The sequence below is a fragment of the Andrena cerasifolii genome, chromosome 14 (genome assembly GCF_050908995.1).
Source record: "Andrena cerasifolii isolate SP2316 chromosome 14, iyAndCera1_principal, whole genome shotgun sequence".
Lineage (NCBI taxonomy): Eukaryota > Metazoa > Arthropoda > Insecta > Hymenoptera > Andrenidae > Andrena > Andrena cerasifolii.
Genome location: NC_135131.1, coordinates 6,691,843 through 6,711,056, shown reverse-complemented (window position 1 = coordinate 6,711,056; position 19,214 = coordinate 6,691,843). Strand labels below are relative to the sequence as shown.

At 44.8% G+C, this 19,214-nt stretch overlaps 3 protein-coding genes across 6 annotated transcripts in view; 1 reads left to right on the top strand and 2 right to left on the bottom strand.

The window, feature by feature from the left end:
* Nucleotides 1–13,983, bottom strand: part of LOC143376496 (myotubularin-related protein 9) — a 32,144-nt gene extending 18,161 nt beyond the window's left edge. The window contains exons 1-2 of one of the 2 annotated variants that reach the window (XM_076826937.1): nucleotides 12,862–13,003; nucleotides 3,097–3,350 (exon numbers count right to left, since the gene is read on the bottom strand). The gene's annotated coding sequence lies outside the window, so the exon portion shown is untranslated. Of the gene's footprint in view, nucleotides 1–3,096; nucleotides 3,351–12,861 lie in introns of both variants that reach the window. The other variant, XM_076826938.1, reaches the window with a different exon arrangement.
* On the top strand, nucleotides 918–9,479 carry LOC143376493 (uncharacterized). 3 transcript variants are annotated; one of them, XM_076826929.1, is made up of 9 exons: nucleotides 918–1,114; nucleotides 2,403–2,555; nucleotides 3,105–3,236; nucleotides 3,401–3,481; nucleotides 4,032–4,259; nucleotides 5,515–5,718; nucleotides 5,805–5,996; nucleotides 6,260–7,479; nucleotides 8,189–9,479. In XM_076826929.1, the coding sequence occupies exons 2-9, from the start codon at nucleotides 2,535–2,537 to the stop codon at nucleotides 8,796–8,798; spliced, it is 2,688 nt and encodes an 895-aa protein (XP_076683044.1). In that variant the 5' UTR covers nucleotides 918–1,114; nucleotides 2,403–2,534; the 3' UTR covers nucleotides 8,799–9,479. The 3 variants fall into 3 exon arrangements, with proteins under 3 accessions (XP_076683044.1, XP_076683042.1, XP_076683043.1); XM_076826927.1 differs by having other exon boundaries at nucleotides 921–1,114; nucleotides 5,802–5,996; XM_076826928.1 differs by lacking the exon at nucleotides 918–1,114 and adding an exon at nucleotides 1,854–1,974 and having other exon boundaries at nucleotides 5,802–5,996.
* A 138-nt stretch (nucleotides 13,984–14,121) lies between the features above and the next one.
* Nucleotides 14,122–16,894, bottom strand: LOC143376497 (Golgi resident protein GCP60). The gene is made up of 4 exons (XM_076826939.1): nucleotides 16,457–16,894; nucleotides 15,136–16,193; nucleotides 14,986–15,045; nucleotides 14,122–14,911 (listed from the first exon to the last, which is right to left on the bottom strand). Exons 1-4 carry the CDS (start codon nucleotides 16,632–16,634, stop codon nucleotides 14,810–14,812), a joined length of 1,398 nt encoding a protein of 465 aa, XP_076683054.1. The 5' UTR covers nucleotides 16,635–16,894; the 3' UTR covers nucleotides 14,122–14,809.
* Nucleotides 16,895–19,214: the final 2,320 nt, after the last annotated feature.

Below are 19,214 nucleotides of genomic sequence, written 5' to 3'. Positions count from 1 at the left end.
AATCAGGGACGGATTTGGAGATCTGGTGCTCCTAGACTAACGGGCACCTGCCGCTCTTCCGACGAAATATCATCAAGTATTTTAATTTATAAAAGTCGAGACAATTTCAAAATTAATTCAATATGGCAACTCACATATGAGTTATTAATAATTACTTTCGCCTAAAATTTGTCACTTTCCAAATTTGAAATCCTCAAAATTTTCTGCTCCCCAAAATTTCCCGCTCCCCAAAATTTGATTCTCCCTAAAATTTACCGCACCCCAAAATTTCCTACTCCGCAAAATTGAATGCACCCCAAAATTTCCCGCTCTCCAAAATTTTTCACTTCCCAAAATTTTCCACTCGTAAAATTTAACGCACCCCAAAATTTTCCACTCCTAAAATTTAACGCACCCCAAAATTTCCCAATCCCCAAAATTGTTCGCTCCCCAAAATTTCCCGCTCCAAAATTGTTCGCTCCTCAAAATTTCCCGCTCCAAAATTTATCGCTCCTCAATATTTAAAGCACCCCAAAATTTGATGCTCCCCAAATTTAATGCACCCCAAAATTTCCCGCTCTACAAAATTTGCTACCCCAGGCTGCAACCTACTTAGAGCATACCCAAATCCGCCCCTACCTAAAATTCAATTTGAATTTTCTCGAAAGCGAGGCGCGACATCAAAAAGTTTCGACTTCTTTCTCCACGTAGAACCACCCCTCGAATTTCCCCCCGCGTGTAGTTGAACACCCTGCGCGACACCCTGTATTTATACCGAGCAGCAGCAAACCATCCCGTCGGTGTTTTCAACCCTTGAACGCAGAGGCTCTGCCGCGATCGTCCTGGCAGCGTGGTAGCGCGGGGTTGGGGACAAAGACGGGCCGACACGAGGGGACGCAGGAACGCGGAAGCGGGCGCAGCCGCGGGGATGGGAGCCTAGGAGGGCGCCGACGCCTGCAACGACGCCGACGTCGTGGCCGAGCGGCGCTGGGCAAACGTCAGTAGAGATGTCGCGTACGCGGGTACGGTGTGTCGGCGGTGCCAGTTAGCCCGTGGGGTAGCATCGGGGTGGATCCACCGGAGAGTACGGCGCGAGGGGTGCGTCAGGACGCGTGTGACGCTGGCGCGAGCGACGGTGCGTCCTCCACTTCCGCTCCGACCACGCTTAACCCTTTCGAGGCTTGAACAATTACCTGAAATTCCGTGAAAATAGACACCGTTGCAATTATAAATCAAAATCCTCAAGCACATAGATCGCAATATACATAGTGTTAGGTGGTCTTAGAAATTCAACGCGGTCCTACAGTGGTGGGTGAAAAGAAAGTTTCAACAGTGAAGGAATCACGCCTATCAGAATTATACATTCCAATTGATATTTTATAGAACAAAGGGTTGTCAGAATAAATCAGTGACACCAACGAAATGGTCGAAATGGTAGAAATATTATGCTAGTTTTAAACTTTCCTTTCACCCCCGCTGTGTGCACATATGTCGATGGTGCTCGAAGGGTTAAAGGCTCTCGCCCCTTCCCATCGGGTGCTCTACCCTTTCGACCGACAGGGCGAACTCCACCAGCTTTGTGGTTCTCGGTGGAAGCCTTTAATTAATGACGAAGTGGTAGTAAGAAAGGGGAACCCACCCGCGAGACGTCCAGGCGAAAGACCCGCGGAGTATGACTCTCCGCGTCCACCCCTATCCGCCGCGATCGATTTTATTCCTCGCCACGGGGATGAACGGTACCCGACGCGGAACAAAGCGGCTCTCGAGTGGAGGCGATGGTTAACCTTTAGGCGCGACAGCGAGGCAAACATCGTTACCCCTCGGGGCAAACTGTTCCCCGAGGGGGATCTGCTTTCGACGAGGGTGGTCGAGGAACGATGCCCGAATGTCTGCTGTTCGCAGTGCGGGCTCGCTCGCCGAGAAACCATCTGCCGCGGTATGCCATCGATCGGGGATCGCTTCGTCCACGTCAGTTTGATTAAGGCCGCGCGGCGGGTAATTAGGTGTCGAGTGTGTGCCAGCTTTCGTGCTCGAAAACCGTGGACGATGATGCTCGAGGCGGCTCGAGGAGGAGCGCGGAGCAACTTTGAAGTTCCATCGGAACGTGGACTCTGTCGACTGGGGGGAACTCGAGGGATTCTGATATTTAAGGATACGAGTCTTCTACTTTTTGTTCCATGATTGGTGAATCGTGACAGTTTTGTTATTAAGGGTAGCTTTTTATCTGTCGCTTGAGGATGCGGAGATTTTTAGAGGAATCGGGCTGAATTGTCGCGCATTACGTCGGATGCAGCATCTTTGGATCGCGAAGCAATTTGCTCGGAAACGAAGCCGCGTTTTCGGTTCAGCGAGTTTGAAAGCCAGCCCCCCTGCCCCCTTTGGTCCTTTGACCGAGGGAAATAATTAAATTCTTGCAACCGCAGCACAAAGGCCGATGCTGGGGAGATAGAAGAGGTAGAAGAGACACGGGGTGCATTCGTGAAATGGAAAGGCTCGCGTTCTGACCTAAGAAAACGTCCCAACGTTCCCGGAACTGGCTGAGAAATCTCGACGAGATGAATCGAGAAAACGAGGAAGTACGCACTCCGAAGTTACAAAGTTATCTGTGCTTGAGTGTTCCTACTTTCTTTCCTGTAATTCCTTTTCACCCTAAAGCAGCTTCGTTTCTATATGTTTCTACATTCAATTGTCCATTCGTGTGGGGAACGCTGCAGGGCCAAACTCATCACTTTGCTGATGATAGATTTCAATGTATCCAAAGTACAGTACCGTTTGTGACTAAAAATTGAAAGGCTGGAACCTTTGGAAGATTTCCAACAGCTTCTTCTGTGAAACTGATAAAATTTTCTGTCATGATTTCCTTGCAGCAGATGAGCATGCCCTAAATCGAAAGAGAACCTTCCTTTCCAGTAATGTATCGCGAATCTGATACTCTAAAAATATTTGTGTCTATCGTAACGATTCTGCAGTCTACCCTACGCCTTAAAGTATCAACGTTGAAATTTTTCTAGAGTTGTTATTAAAATTTGCCATTAAAGGACACGTTTTAACAAAATCGATATTCCTCACGTGTACATCGCCACAAGAGCTTAAACGTTACGATTTTAATCGTGATACCTCCACAGCAGCGACCAGAATCGCAAAGCCTTTGCAGCGCGTTGCAAAAGGAGCCGAACTGCAAGTGTCTGGTGCTCTCGGTGTTAATATACGGATGCCTTGCCGCAGTGACCTGGTGTAGATGCGCGAATGTCACCAAGGTACGTCACATCCTCTGCATTGCGAGCTTCCAGCTCGACCAGTGCCGTTCGAGACCGTCCGTTCCACCCGAGTCTCGTTCAGTAAACCGAATCACCGACTTGCGAGGAAATTATCTGTAGATCAGAGGAAAGCAGTATTATCGAAAACCAAGGTTCTTTTGTAGATCGTGATAAACTTCTCGAGGTACCCGATTAAGAGTACGAGGCACGTGTCGCCCTGTGACGATGGTTACATTTACATTCCCGTAAGTTACAACGCGAACAGCAATTATATTTCACGAGAAACAAAAATTGTACACACTGTTTGGTATCGGGTGGGAGTAAAGCAGGATGATTCTATGTGGCAAAGCACGGCGAAATGAAGATAATGAAATTGATGTGCTTCGGGTGTTTCTCGGGGGAATTTTTAAACATTAATAATTAAACCAAGCCTCCGCCACAATTTCATTACACTTTCATTTCGTCTTCCTTTGTCACGTAGAATCGTCCCGCGAGTCAGTGGCACACTCAGGTTTTAATTTTGAGAGGAGCCGAGTTGAAGGGATAAAAATATTTTTAAAGCAAATTCAATTAAATTCATTAGGTAATTATTTTTTTTTAAGAATAAAATCTAGTTTGTCTTTCTTTTTACAAAGCGCCTTTTTGAGGGTGCCAGAGACCCTTGGCCCCCCTCTGAGTGCGCCACTACCGTGGGTTTACTCACCCCTGATCCTGAGCGCAGTGTATATTCCTCAAAAGCTCGACGCCTTACAGGAATCTTATTCCTACGATCTTGAAGATTACGTTCCTCTTCAGGTGGCGTTCATGGGAATGCTGTACCTGGTCTACCTGGTCGAGTGTTACCACTCGCCGATCAGGATCGACCTATTGCACGCGGAGAGCCAGGACAGCGTGCTGTGCAAGATCTCGCAGCTCAAGTCCGCCCAGCCTACCATTTGGTGGAAGGCCGTCTCCTACCACTACGTGCGCAGGAAACGCCAAATTACCCGGTACAGAAACGGAGACAATTACACTACGACGCAGGTAACGCATATCGCGCGACGTGCAACGCATATCTCGTTATCCAGACGAAAGGAAATCGGGGGATGGTAAATCGTCGAATACGCCTCGCGCCAGACTGACTCTACCTAGTGCGGGGACAGATGGGCCATTCCCTTCGAGAAACTAATATCACAGCTTGCAACGCCTCTTCTCTTCCTTCGCAAACACCACATCCGAAATCCACGATCACTCTATTTACACGGTGACCCTCGAAAATTAAACGGGCTTGTGTACCATGGAAATCCAGGTCTTGAGGTAGACTCTCCCTTAGAGTTGGGCATTATCTAAATAAAGAATTATTTAAATAACGTGTCGAATAAAAGATACTTTATCTTTATCCGTTGTCGAATAAAGATACCTCGAGTGATCTTTATTCGAAGAGTAGCGAATCAAATTTTTATCTTTTATTTGAACTCGGGATTTTTATTTAAATAAATTTTTGCCCATCTCTGCAGTCTCCCTACGCCTCGTCTCGGCTTATTTTTTCTTTCTTTGCTGTTTTCATGAATTTTGACAATTTCACTCATACTAGTGTAGGCTCTTGGCGTTTTGGAGCGGCGTATGGTGCGATTGGCGCATAGGTGGCGCGTTTGTAGAGTTCGTAAAAGAGTAAGATCGCAGAGTCGACGTTAGGGGAATTGGTAACGCGCCTGGCCAGTACACGGAGGATCCGCAGATCTCGGGTTCGAGTCCTACCGCCTGGGGTTCTGTTTTTCTCCTACACTAAACAGTGTAGAGTTGCGAAGGAGTAGTAACAAATTAAAAGATCAAATTTAAAAAATAAAAAATGATGTAAAAATGCCTTCCAAAAAATTTTTCACAGTGGTCTCCCCCCTTAAGAGAGGCAATGCGTATTGCGAGTGGATGCATCGCCGTGAAACAGAAGAGTTATCACTCGCACTATTCAGTAAAAATTCTCTAGACGACTGGTCAAAAATGCGAAGCGAGGCAAGCTGGAAACTTCAGGAAGAGCAAAGAACCAAAACGAGGCGTAGCGAGAGCCTGCATTTAAGGCTTCCAATGCTTACACACGGCAAACACCCACGCGCTTAGCCTCCCCATCCTCGCATCCTTCGTTTCCAACCACTGGTATCTCTAACTGTATACCTCGTCTAGCTACTGTACTTCTAAAACTATCATTTACTATCTAGCCCTCGAGCTCGTGGCCATCTATGCTCTCCCTAATGGCTCGTCTTTCCTCGACCCCCCTTCCCCCCTGATGATGCCCACTTTGCAGGTCTACTACGAGAGGATAAACACCCACGCAGCGACGTCCTTCTATTACTACGACTACTGCGGCGTGAAGGATATCAGCAAAGAGCTGATCCTAGACCCGAAGGTGCCCATCACGAAGATTAACCTGAGCAAAGGGTTCGCCTTCTCGAACATGCGGTCGGCGACGGAGTTCGAGGAGGCCAGGTCGAGGTTCTTCGCCGAGCAAGTACGACGGGATTGTATGGTACTTTAAATGCCTGCCATCGAGCGGCGTTGTTAAGTGATCGATGCAAACGTTGATGTTCCAAGGAGTTAAGGGACGACTACATGGAGATGAGGGAGGGTCTGGACCTCGGCTACAACCCCAATCCAACGACCCTGGTGGCTGTCCTAGGCAATCCCTGGTTCACGAATCGTTACGTGTACTGGTGCTTGAGCGCCCTGCTGCTCAGCTGGCCCCTCAGGGTGATCATAGAGTACAAAACGCAGTACGCGGACTATCAGGTAATAGAATCAGAAATAATCAAGCGAGATCTCCCCTTTGAGCGTCTGATAAGGGCTTCGAACAGTCCCTCTTCAATTAACTCGCTTCCGAAGGATGGCAGAGCGCGAGTCCCTGCTGGGTTGCAGTCACTTTGCATACTTCTTTCACGAGCCAACAGGGACTTGCCCATGCCATCTGACAAGGACAAGTAAAAATCGAACGGGGGGCCACTTCGAACGCCCCTTTTCCTCGACTAAGCAGAGCTAACAACCCTTATCCTTAGATCACCAAGTTGTTCGGCATAAACTACGACACGCCAAGCGGCAGCGAGCCAATACACGCCTCCATGAGCCAGCAAACGATCAGCCAGCCAGGCTCCTACATGCTGGCGCCCAGCTACAGCGAGGCGCTGCTGATGGACCCAGCTCCGGACCACAGGGACCTCCAATTCCAGGACGCAATTACGGAGATGGTGCCGAGTTACTCGGAAGCGTTGCTCTACCAGCGAGCAGACCAGGGCTACGCAGCCAACGAGGAAGCGAGCCTCGACAGCGAGGACTCTACCCGTCGATACGACCTGGCGTCTCGCGAGTGCTCCTGCCCTTGCCACGCTGCTCTCGAGTCGAGGATATTGGAGGAGGCTCCGAGAAAGGACGACGACGCGGGGCATCCTCTGGCAGACGCGAACGTCCAGATCGATGCGCCGTCCTGCACATTGGTCAGCCAGATGGAGGCTGGGAAGTGCGGAAGCTGCGGCAGGTTCCTGGTGGAGGCGCGGCTGGAGAACGAGTCCAGCGGAGCAGAGGTAGGGACGAGCTCCACGGAGGCGCCCCGACGCGCCAGGAGGGGAGTGCTCAGCGGCGTCATGCCGCGGGATATGTCTGAGCCGAACCTGAGGACGCGAGCGGAGCCGGTGGAGGTGGACACGCGGTTCCTCAGGCTGAACGGGCAGAGTCTGGGGAATATTCTGGAGAACGAGCAGGAGGAGGAGCTTCCAGTGAGGGTGAGGGAGACTCCAGGAGCCCGTGGGATGCATAGGTTCTCCATGTCCTCCCTGGAGGAAGCGAGCTCGCGGGCAGGGGGGCTCGTGGACGTGAGCAGGGGCGCGATACCGAAGAGAATGCCTGGACGGAGCAGGGTAATCGCGAATCCCATGTCCAGCGAGACCTGCGTGCTGCCGAACTCCAAGACCTACTTCTGCTTGAAGTCGATCCTCAAGCAGAATAATCGGCGGTACACGCTCATCACCGCGAGGGAGCTGCAGAACATGTCGAACCGAGAGGACGAGGAGCAGGGTGGACGTTGCAAGACTAGATCCTCGTACCACGAGGGTTGTACGCCTGGGTACGCGTCCACGAGCAGCGGAGGAAGGTTCAGTAATTTGTTCTCGAGATCGAGGGAGAGCTTGGACGGGGTTCTGGGCAGAAGAAAGAAACAGCTGCTGGAGAACTTGCTGACGGACAAGGCCGAGGAGGCACCTGGCTGCTCGAAACGCGAGAACAGGTAAGCGATGCTCCACCAGTTGTGCTAATTGAATTACACTGTAATTTAATTACATTGTATTTCAATTACATAGTAATTCAATTACAACGCAATTGAATTACATAATTCAAACTTCTAAATTAATTCAATTCCTAATTACTGTAATCATGCGTGTAATTGAATTACAATGTGATTAAATCACAGTGTAATCCAATTAGCACAACTGTGCTATTAGGTGATGTATTTCACTGTATTTCTGTATTCATTTTTTTACATCAGACGCATTAGGCGATTATTTTTTTCCTTTAGTACGTATTTATTGTAAGTTAGGTAGAGCAGGTACATGTTTCTTTTTTTGCATCTATGTTTGAATGTGGAAAAAATGTAACAAAGAAGTTTATTTCGCTTTATATACTATTTTATGAATAATACCATATTCATCACTCATAATAATTTTCTTCTGCTTGAAACCTTTACCTACATACTTCTTTCCCACCTCTTATTACCTCTCAATTTGGTTACCTCTTAATTCGTAATTCTAATTCTTATTTTGTAATTATAATTCGTGGAGTAATTCAATTGTAATTCTGCGCAACTCTGCCAGAAGCTAAGCTAAGCCAGACACAGCATAGCTTAAGCTTAGCTTCCAGGTGGACCCGCGGCTTTGCAATAACTCCCGGGGCGACCTGACCAACACACGGATCTCAAAGAAGCCGGTTTTCCTCGACAGAACCCTGATCTTCGCAAGCCCCATTCAAGAAGTGTGCCCCGGGGATCCGTTCGGCGGTAAGGACGTGATTCGGACCAGGCAGGAAGTGGACTCCACCCCCACAGAGGAGTCACCCAGCCACACGATGCTCAGCCAAATAGGGCGTTCATTAGCTTGCGACAGGAAGTCGCCTCGACGTCGCTTCCAGGAGAACCGGAAGCAGCGTTACTCCGACACCTCTCAGCCCTCCAGCTTCTCCTGCCCACCTGATCGCCAGCACCCCTACCCCTACGCGTTCTCAGCGTCCTCGGACGCTGTGGACGTGGCGGACTTCGAGAAGACCCTTTCGCCGTCCCGCGTCTACCAGCACGCCACATCCTTCCCACCGTACGAGGGTTCGAGCCCCAGTCACAGCAAAAAGTGCGTCGATCCACCCGTCGCCGATCTAGCTCCCTCGGAGGGCGCCAACAGGTCGCCGGTCAGAGCGGAGCTGACGCGCTCGCTCACCGAGAGACGAGCGAAGCCAGCCAAGCACGACTCCAGCGTACGTCGGAGCTTCACCGGCAGAGTCGAGGATTACAGAGCGGAGAACGGCAAGTGGGCGAACCTGAACATGGAGACGTCGTTGTAACGAAGGCACGCTCACGGACGCAGCGCAACGTAACTTGTAAATATCCGTCCTAACCACTTTTCACGGTTCAAGACTCTGTAAATATGTACGCCGTTAAGTACGATTTACGAGCGCCGAGGCTATTGCCTCGCGGACGCGCCTTCGCTTAAGTATCGGCGGTGGATCGTCGCCTAGGTTCGATCTAGAGATCGAAACGCACCGATCACTACCCCGCCCCTAGGACGGCGAGGATCGACGCGTGCAACCGTTGCTGTCCACGTAGCCGATTTCCAAGTCATCAAGTGCCCCTCGCAAAGGTAACCTACGCGAGGAAACTTTCAGCGGGGTTTATATCGCGCGGCGTCTGGGCGGCGCTCGAAGCAATTTCTGTGGAAGGGCGCGTTTCATCGATGGAGGTTGATTCGAGTAGATTTGCTTCGACTTTTGCGGATAGCCGGGATATTAGTCGCGAGTACCGAATGCTCTTTGCTTCCTCTCGGGTGTAGGTATTCGGTAACGTTGACAGAAGGAACAATTATTGAGGAAATTGCAGCAAGACGGGTGCAGCTCTATTTTTACCAACTTGAAGTAAATTAGGAAGAACTATTTATAATATTATTGCTTTGACTTTACATTAAACAGAGAACACTAATTGAAAAATAAGTAGAAGGTATTGCGTTGATAAGTTTTTATTTTTATTTTTGGCGAAAAAATATTCTATAATAAAAATATTAATATTAAAATATTAGAATATTAGAATATAAGAATATTAATATATAAGAATATTAAAATATAAGAATATTAAAATATAAGAATATTAAAATATAAGAATATTAAAATATAAGAATATTAAAATATTAGAATATTAAAATATTAGAATATTAAAATATTAGAATATTAGAATATTAAAATATTAAAATATTAAAATATTAAAATATTAAAATATTCGAATATTAAAATATTAAAATATTAAAATATTAAAATATTAAAATATTGAAATATTGAAATATTGAAATATTGAAATATTAAAATATTAAAATATTAAAATATTAAAATATTAAAATATTAAAATATTAAAATATTAAAATATTAAAATATTAAAATATTAAAATATTAAAATATTAAAATATTAAAATATTAAAATATTAAAATATTAAAATATTAAAATATTAAAATATTAAAATATTGAAATATTGAAATATTAAAATATTAAAGTATTAAATTATTAATATTAATATTATAGAATACTTTTTCACCAAAAATAGAAATAAAAACTTATCTCTATTAAATATTAAAATAAATTAATATAAAGTATTAATATTAATATTTATAAAATTTATAAAATATTAATATTAATATTTTTATACGTAAGTACCTATATTACACGTCATAATTCAAAAAGCAGAGCTGCACCCCTCTTGCTACAATGTCCTCAATTCCTGACGACGGTCTTCGTGTAATTATGCAACTGTGAATGGTATTTTTCATAAATAGTGGCCAGCTGTAATAGTGCACGAGTAAGGGATAAGATTTCATTCGTTACTCGAGACTGAATCTTCGAGCATGCCACTCGAGGGAAAGTACCGCCCAATTCTGCTCCCCCGCGATACGCGCCTCGCTACGATTGCGAACCGCAACTTTTTCGCGTGCAATTGATTCGGCGTCAATTATGCGCACACCGTATAGCATGTAAGCTTCACTCATCGATAATCGAGGGTTTTTGATACGAAATTCGAGGAAGAAAACGCATGGCGGCGTAGAATCCGTAGAATGGAATAGTCACAGAAGGGAAGCTTGATATAGGATCCTCGCGATCGAACCGAATCGCGATTTGTGTGCCAATAACGAATATCCCACATTCCTTACATACACCCAGGCCCGGCTCGTGATGTTTTTCTTGTGTGCGGGACAAACGTTTCGCGCCTTTCCAAAAAAATTATTTTTTTTTATTAATTGCGAATGAAAAAAAAAAACAGAAAATGAAAATCAAATGAGGAACTCTCTACAATATGATCTTACTTGTGCCCTAAGTAGTTGTGGTTATACAAACTTGGGTTGCTTAAAAATTTATCTCATATTTTTTTAGATCTTTTAGGCGCCGCGCACTTTGCACACGCGATCAGCCGGATCTGCATACACCACCCAAGAGATCCATGCATTCGTCCCCTCTCGACTTTTCAGTTGATCGAAACCAGAGGTGGGCTAAAATCTCATTTAAATAAAAATTTGGAATAACCAATAGTAGTTAAAAAAATTATTCGTCGAATAAAAAAATTAACTTTATTCGCCAAATAATCTAAAGTTAAAGTAACTTTTACTTGATCCGTTATTTAAACAATTTTTTATTTAGTTAATGCCCAACTCTGATCGAAACTGGCACGAGAAATCTTCCTTCCAAGTCTAACATTTAAATCTCAAACTTCAATGCTCCAGCGAGTTATCGCTTATTCAAATCACAATGATCCAGAAACGTTAAAGATTTTCCCATGTCCAACAATGCTGTACGGTTTCTTTATTGCATCGCCCATCAAAAACCCCTCCTTATCGGTTAATTTACGATCTCATGTAACGTCGTTCGTACACACAACCGCGATCGTGGGCTTTCGGGCAGTTTTATGCTTGCATATTTGTAGAGATCGGGATATCAAGGTAGCGTTACAGAGATCACCGGGTGAACAACGATTCCCCTCTGATACTGGATCACTTGGCCGATGTATCGAATGATTTCGGACGGGACTGTACAAACGTAAACCTTACGAGAACATCGTTCGCTCAAGTGCAATAGGCAGAGAAACTTCGAACGTTCAGAACGAAGCACGAAGGGAGAAGGGTCCTTTGCCTGTAAACGATTGAAAGTTTTCTCGATTCGACGCGCATAGATTCCGAGAAATATACATGTAATATAGTATATATTTTTGTCTACGACATTGGCTCGCGAGCAAAGTACACCCGAACGAAAAAAAAAAACAGGCTATCCGTATTCCGATCGTTTTTACCGGTTCTCTCGTCATTTTGACCGAGGAACTTTGTACTATTAGGCGATACAAGGTGTTCGGCGACAGACAGTAGAAAAACTAAAAGGGTGACTCACGTGAGAAAATAAAGCGAAATAAAGAATAATGAAATTTTGGTGGAGGCTTTGTTTCTTAGTTATTAATGTTTAAAAATTCGGCCGAGAAACTTGCGTCCATCGTAGATCTTCAAACGTCTCCGATTCGAATTTCTAAGCATTAATATAAGAAACGAAGTCTCCGCAGCAATTTTATTACTCTCAGTTTTTATTATATTCTTTCACGTAGAATCGACCATTTCAATTTCTACTATTTCGTGTCGAACAGCTTGTATATTAATATATACATAAAATACAATATACACATACATATACATACTATTATTACGTAATATCGCGGGAACGAGAAGCGACGCACCGTTATGCTTTTTAGGGAAATATTTTTCATATACTCGATGGAACGTGTATCGATGCCAATTGCTGATCGTGATAATCATTGATAGATGGTAAAATACGTTTACGATCGTTACGATCGTGGTACGATTAAGATTGCGTTGTTAGTAGATAGACACGAAAGCTTTTAAGGGAACTCGGAATTATCGATTCAAATGTTTGTAAATAGCTATGAGAAGATCGATTTTAACCTGTAAATTTCTTCGTTCGGGGATCATCGATAAGAGCTAATAATCTTGATCGTACCACGACGATTTCTGTCTACAGTAAGTGAATTAGGGGTTTCCGAATCTGTACTATGTGCATATGTGTGTACGTGTAATTCGGCAGGAAATTATTCAAGTGTGATTTATCAACCCATTCGATTTTTATCGCTCGAACGAAATGATTATTTATCGGTTCAGGGTTTCGAACTCGCTACATATAAAAACGAAAGAAAACGTAAGCGCTTTTATCATACGTCAATTTAAATCTCCTTCATAAATTCTGCCTCCTCAAGCATTAGAATTGCACACGAATGGGTTGAAACTTGTTAAATGTGTCTACGTTAATGTTCGAAAGAAGTTGTACTCGGTCAGACTTTTCTTCTAGAACAAGGCTAGGTACGTAAAGAGTACTCACCCTGCCGGTAACGATGAAAGTGACGAAAATTCGCGTGCAGTCAGAAGATGCCTCAGCCCGTAACAGGATCTCTCGTCAAAATCATCCACATTTCCATTTAACACACTCCAGTAACGATTCTCCGACGCGAATACACTTTCCCAGCGTACATACGCACATTGGCATTTTTAAGCCGCGTCTTCTAACTGACGAGGACCCGTCAGCCACTCGACCGCGATTTTGGCGCCAAGTTCAAACGCAAGCCGTAGCTGAGCCGCCGCGTAGACGTAGACTTGTTGCAATTTGTTGACACAACGAGCGACGAAGCATGTGATACCGGGACTCGATTACTCGCGATGAACCGTTGTTAAGTGTTAAGCCATCTCAGGATAACGCGCGATTACTTCCAGGATTTACCGCGTCACACGAGTAACGAGCGACGAATTTTCTATTACGCGTTTAAATAGGACTTTTGATAGACAGGTCGTTGCGAACACCGATCGCGAAGAGGCACTTTCGGTAATGGCGGATGTACTGCGCGAACAATGCAGCAACCGACTTGTAACAGCGCGAACAATGGTGACAACAGCTTTGAGTTCTTTAGTAGAAACTTCGACAGAATCGAGCTGGAAAACGATATATTAATTTATCACGAGCGAAATCGGGTTCTAGATATTGCGAAGGTTCGACGAGATAGACAGTTGACTAGGTTAGCTTTATTCTACGTTAATTTCGAAAGTGTCTCTTCTAACGAGCCACTCGAGCCTTGAATGTTCGAAAATTCATCGATCCGTAGTCGCTTACAGCAAGCCTAGGCTTTAAGAAGTTACAGATTTCACGAGAATCGATAATCTAAATTTCAACGAACAAATTACGTTCGTCGATAAAGGCGGGATTAAGGCGAAATATGAATGTCGACCGGAACTCCACTTTCCGATGGATTTCTGATCGATCAGCATTTTCACTGCAAAATGGGGAGAATAGATAATCTGGCCGCCGGCGACACGATTGCACGCCAAGAGGAATTTCGTTATTGCTTAACGTTATTGCAGATTATTCTTGCGGTGTATTTAAATCCTCGGGGTACATACAACGGAATCCTTGTTGCCGTGCAATATCGATTACAAAAGACAAAACCTATGCCGTCTCAGAAAAGTGCTCTTCTAAGTAAAATTGTTATTATAGGGCGAATTGTCTATTGTTTAGCGATAATTGGGCGCGCGTTTATATGCGATACGTACACGCATATTCGTCCGCGTAAGGAGCCTGCAAACTGTATAGTGCTGCGTATGTAACTATTATTATTAACAAACGATATACAAAGCATACCTGTAAAAAAAAAAACAAAGAAAAACGATATGGTTATAGTACAATAAACGTTGACACGAAAGAGGAAAGCGTTTCCTTGTTGCCATCCTTTCGCGCATGTTAAGTCACGGCTGGAGAATGAAACGCCCAAGTATTTTCATTTGGATGTATTTTCTTCTAAAACGTGGGACAGTATTAATAAAAGTATACGATACACGCTCGAGTGTGATGATAACAGAACAGACTATAAAATCTGACCACAGGAAACAATAGTATGCATGGGGTCTGCCAAATCATCACTGGCTAATATACAATTCGATGGGACACTGATATATGGGATACAATGAACTTCATTGATGCACATTTACTGTTTGCTGACATTTATACACATTTCGTTTGCCCGCTTACAAACACTCGTATGGGAAAGGGAACGATAGGAACCTTCTCTTTAATTGTGCCCACTTTCTTGCCATATTAAACAATAAAGTGTTTTTACGTAACTATAAGTATATTCTTTTCTTTTCTTGCGAACACTTTGCTTTACGTGAACAGAAATAAGGTATAGGACTCTTCGTTTGGTTGGACTAGCAGTATCGGCAGGCCATCGCATTGGGCTAGTTCTCAACGGTTGTACATTCGACAAATCGTGGCTTTCGTAAAGCTAATTTTTCGTGTAACCATTCTGCGTGTAATAGACCCGGTAATAAAGCGTTTTGCTTCGCCACAGTGAATACGAATTGTCGAACTTGAGAAGATACACTCCCTGGAATAAGTAATTCATGTTACCAACTGAAGCACTCGCATGAAATTATCTGTTTACGAATGCCATTCTCTCACCTGCCCTGGGTATCTATGACTCCCTGCATAGATTTCTTCTTGCGAGTCCCTCCTATATACCTTTAAGGAGCAATAAATAAACATTACGAAAATACGAATACCATTACACTTTGTTCTGTTTCACGGGAATACGAGATCGTATCTACTTACAGGTACAATCACACTTATAGGCGGCGACGACGGCTTATAATCAGACTGAACATTACCGTTCGTTACTCCACTTTCCAAATCCTCTCTCGTCATATAATCCTCCTCTTCGTCGTCTTCGTCTTCGGACTCACTAATATGAACCGAGACTTGATTCGTTTCTGGCTTCGACCACTCGAAGTAGACCCCGAAGCCAATGTCATAACCGTCCGTCGCGAACTCCCAAAATAGGCAGGAGCCATCTTCGTGCGTCGGTACCCTAACAGTCACAGTCTCTCCGTGGCCGACTTTAATAACAGCGTCGCCAGCTTCCCTCCTAATGGTTTCCTTGAATTCCTCTACGCCTTTTATCGTCCACATTTCTGCTGGGGCTATGGGCGGCCAATCCTCTTGCTGTTCATCCGAGTCGTCCTCGTTCAATGGCGCTGTCTCGTTCGGTTCGTTTGGCTCTTCCTTCTCTGCATCGTCTGGCGCGGGGTCATTTGGCTCCGCTGCCTGATCTTCTACGACTAATTGATTCTGGCGCAGCTGCTGCATGTACTGATGGTAATGCTGCTCTTGCAATTGCCTTATTAAAACGCCTTGCTGCTCCGGGTTCCCAGGGTATTGCTGCTCCGCGTACATTTTAAACTGATAATATGTTTGTTGGTTCAAGGCGTCCTGTATCTGTCTTCTCTGTATTTCTTCCTTCAATCTCGCCTCTTCCTCTTTCTTTCTTATTTCATCCAATTCCTTCAACCTCCTCTCTTCCTCCAGCTTCCTCTCTTCTTCCTCCTTCCTCAGCCGCAGCTTCTCTTCTACGTCCCTCCTCTGCGCCTCCACGAACGTTCTGAATAAAGGGCACAGTTTGTCCAGCAGAACTATAAACCCGTCCATTGCCTGCTCCTTGGATATATCCCCCAAGCTCTGCCATGCTAAACGCCTGTCCCTTCCGATCACGTCCAGCACGCCTAAAGGCGGCGCGTTCTCGGCTGTACACTTGCCGTGCGTTACTTGCTGCGTAAAGGCGACCAACTTTAATTTGTCTTCGTAGGACAGGTGGACCGCTTTCCCTTCCTTCTCTACAATAATTACATACTTCGTCTCATCAATGATGAAGCAAGATACTGTTCCTTTACTCCTCATGCAAACTGGACAACGTCAAAAGCAAAGGGCAGTGGTTACTAATGAAGCTCCCGTTGGATTCTATACTCGATGGTCTCGAGGATTTACGAACGTACGGTAGAACAGTGGAATAACGCGGACGGACACGGGCAACTCGTTCTTTCGCCGCGACGCGACGAATTGAACAGCGGGACTATTCTGTCAATACGACCGGACTCACCTTTGTAGAAATTGATCGCCATTTTATAGAGTTCCCGGGCCTCGAAACCCCACAGGCGAGGCTCGGCCTTTTTCTCCGTTTCCGTGTCATTCTCGCTTCTCGCAGACTCCTCCGTGGATATCGTTAATTTCTCGATGCTCCTCTCTACGGAGGAAATGTCACCATTGGCGCCCGCCATTTGTAATTACACTGACACGTCAATTACTAGTCGCTACAAGCACCTTAACCTTGCCCCATCGAAAAGCTCCGCTAATTCCAACATTTCTGTAATCATCGAGGAAATGTTGCAACGGCACAACACAGCTACGAGACTCGTGCTTATGTCGCAGTGCACCTTTTACGGCTGGCAGTTATATACGTGTTAATATTAATGGCCCCAGCCCGTTCTTTATTGGTCGACCGCGGCATCGCGAGATACGGCGATGCATCTCACTGACGAATCGATTCTTACTTTTTTGGAATCGCGGGCCGCGGAAAATCTCCCGCTAATTTACAGTGTTCGTCGACCCTTTCTGTACCTTATTATTCTACCTTCCTACATAGAAGTAACTGGACTAGCTTCCCAGCGGAGGGTATTCATAATTTCTCTTCTCGTGCACTCAACAGTGCACAAGAATTTTCTAGCTGCAGTAATACACGCGGGGTTCTGGATACGACTTATCAGTTCAATGCTGACGAAACAAATAACGTCCTTCACTTATAGTGAATGAAGTTTCCTGATTTGGAATATATTTTTTTGAAAGTACTCATAGTAAAGGATGGAACTATTTTTTCGTGTGTGAACACTAAAATTTAGTCAAGTAGTTTAGTAAAACAATGGTAAATTACTAAATTACTCGCTACATCAAGCAATTAACGATTTTTAAACGCTCTCAATTAGGGAGAATAACCCTATACAACTCGTAAATGGAAACTGTACTAACTCCAATTCCTCATTTAAGCAACCGAAACTATTTATTTTTACGAGAACAAACGAACGATCATACCGTTCATACTCAAGAATTGGTATCATAGATCATAGATGTCGTCGTTGCATTCTTCTATCACCCAATGCACAGACGAGGTATAGAATAGACCCATCACCTTATGGGACTTCGTGTCGCCACCCAATCTGTGTTACCGACCCATAATTTCAGGACTGAATTTAGCGACCTACTCTGAAATGTGTTGAAATGCTGAAAGGTGTTGCGTACTTGTATACGTGTGACTTGTTTAGAGAGAGAGTTTGACATAAGAGGGTAGGCTTTTGTTACGGTATGCTTTGGCTCGGTTGGTCAACGACTCACGCGGATTTCTCTCCGAAAATCCATTTCGTGGATCAAGACACTATGGCGTTCAGAAATGGCATTTCTTCAAAGCCCGTGCAAGCTATAAATTGCAAGATGACATTGTTTATTAGCACTTTGCGTACCCTTGCGAACCCTTTCACGTATCGTGCGCCGAAAAAAGTATTAAAAATTCACGCTGTTACTGATATTCCCACAAGTTTCTAATGCACTGTTTAATCATTCCAGTGAAGTAATAATAATTGGATTCCGTTTGCCCCTAATATTAGTTTACCGCCAACACTGAAATTTACAGTAACATCTAATTTTAAAAGTCTCGCAGAAAGTTGCATGATGCATGAGTGTCTTAAAAGTTTGTCTAGCCCTGAGAAATTCATCGGTTCAGTGAAGTGTGTGCATGGCATAGTGCATATTATCTCGTGATTTCTCAATTCACAAGTATCTCACTCATATTTCTCCAAATATTCCTGCAACTATTCACTTACACTAAGTTCAACTAAAACGTATTTATACATTATAAATAATACCACGTGATATGTATAAGCATTAACATTAATGTATCGAACGATTAAAAATTGAGAATAAAAGAGAATTCAGTCGGCGCAGAAAATCATTTGCAAATCCAAGGCCAAATGTTACAAATTGGTCGATATCTCGAGTTCTATCGATTATAGTTAATAATAATTTATACTGGGCGGTTAGTGTAAATGTTGTTAACATTATTTGTCACAGCAATAGCCACTGGAATGGATATTTTAGCCGAAAATCCATTTTTGCCGAAGAATTCGCTGGATTTCGCAATTGTAACTAACCGTCGACCTTGTTTTGATCGGGGGACATCATTCCTCGAAGTCTACATAAGGAGCTCACAGATCTTCATGTACTCAGTCGTCGTCGGTCCTCCGGACTTGAAGGACCTCGGTGAACCCTGGAGCTGCCGAGCCACCTGGATCTACTGGACTTCCTGGGGACCTGGTTCTTCCTCCCCCTCCCCCCTGGAGCTGCCGAGCCGCCTGGACCCACTGGACTTGCTGGGGACCTGGTTCTTCCTCCCCCTCCCCCCTGGAGCTGCCGAGCCGCCTGGACCCACTGGACTTGCTGGGGACCTGGTTCTTCCTCCCCCTCCCCCCTGGAGCTGCCGAGCCACCTGGATCTACTGGACTTCCTGGGGACCTGGTTCTTCCTCCCCCTCCCCCCGGAGCTGCCGAACTTGCTGGGGACCTGGTCAGGATTTCAACCCTGGTTCTTCCGCCAGCCTCTCGCCCCTCTGGCCTGGGTTCGTTTATTCGCTTGATGCTGATGAAATTTTGGGGTTCGGTAAGTCATTTAAAATTTTATTGTTTCGCGAATGTGAAATCTGATTTCTTCGGTCGTTTTCCATCATCTGTCCTATTTCCATGCATACTTTCGAGAATTTTGCGCGACTCGTTCTATTTTGTGTATTTCTTCGATGGGTTTGCATGATTTATTTT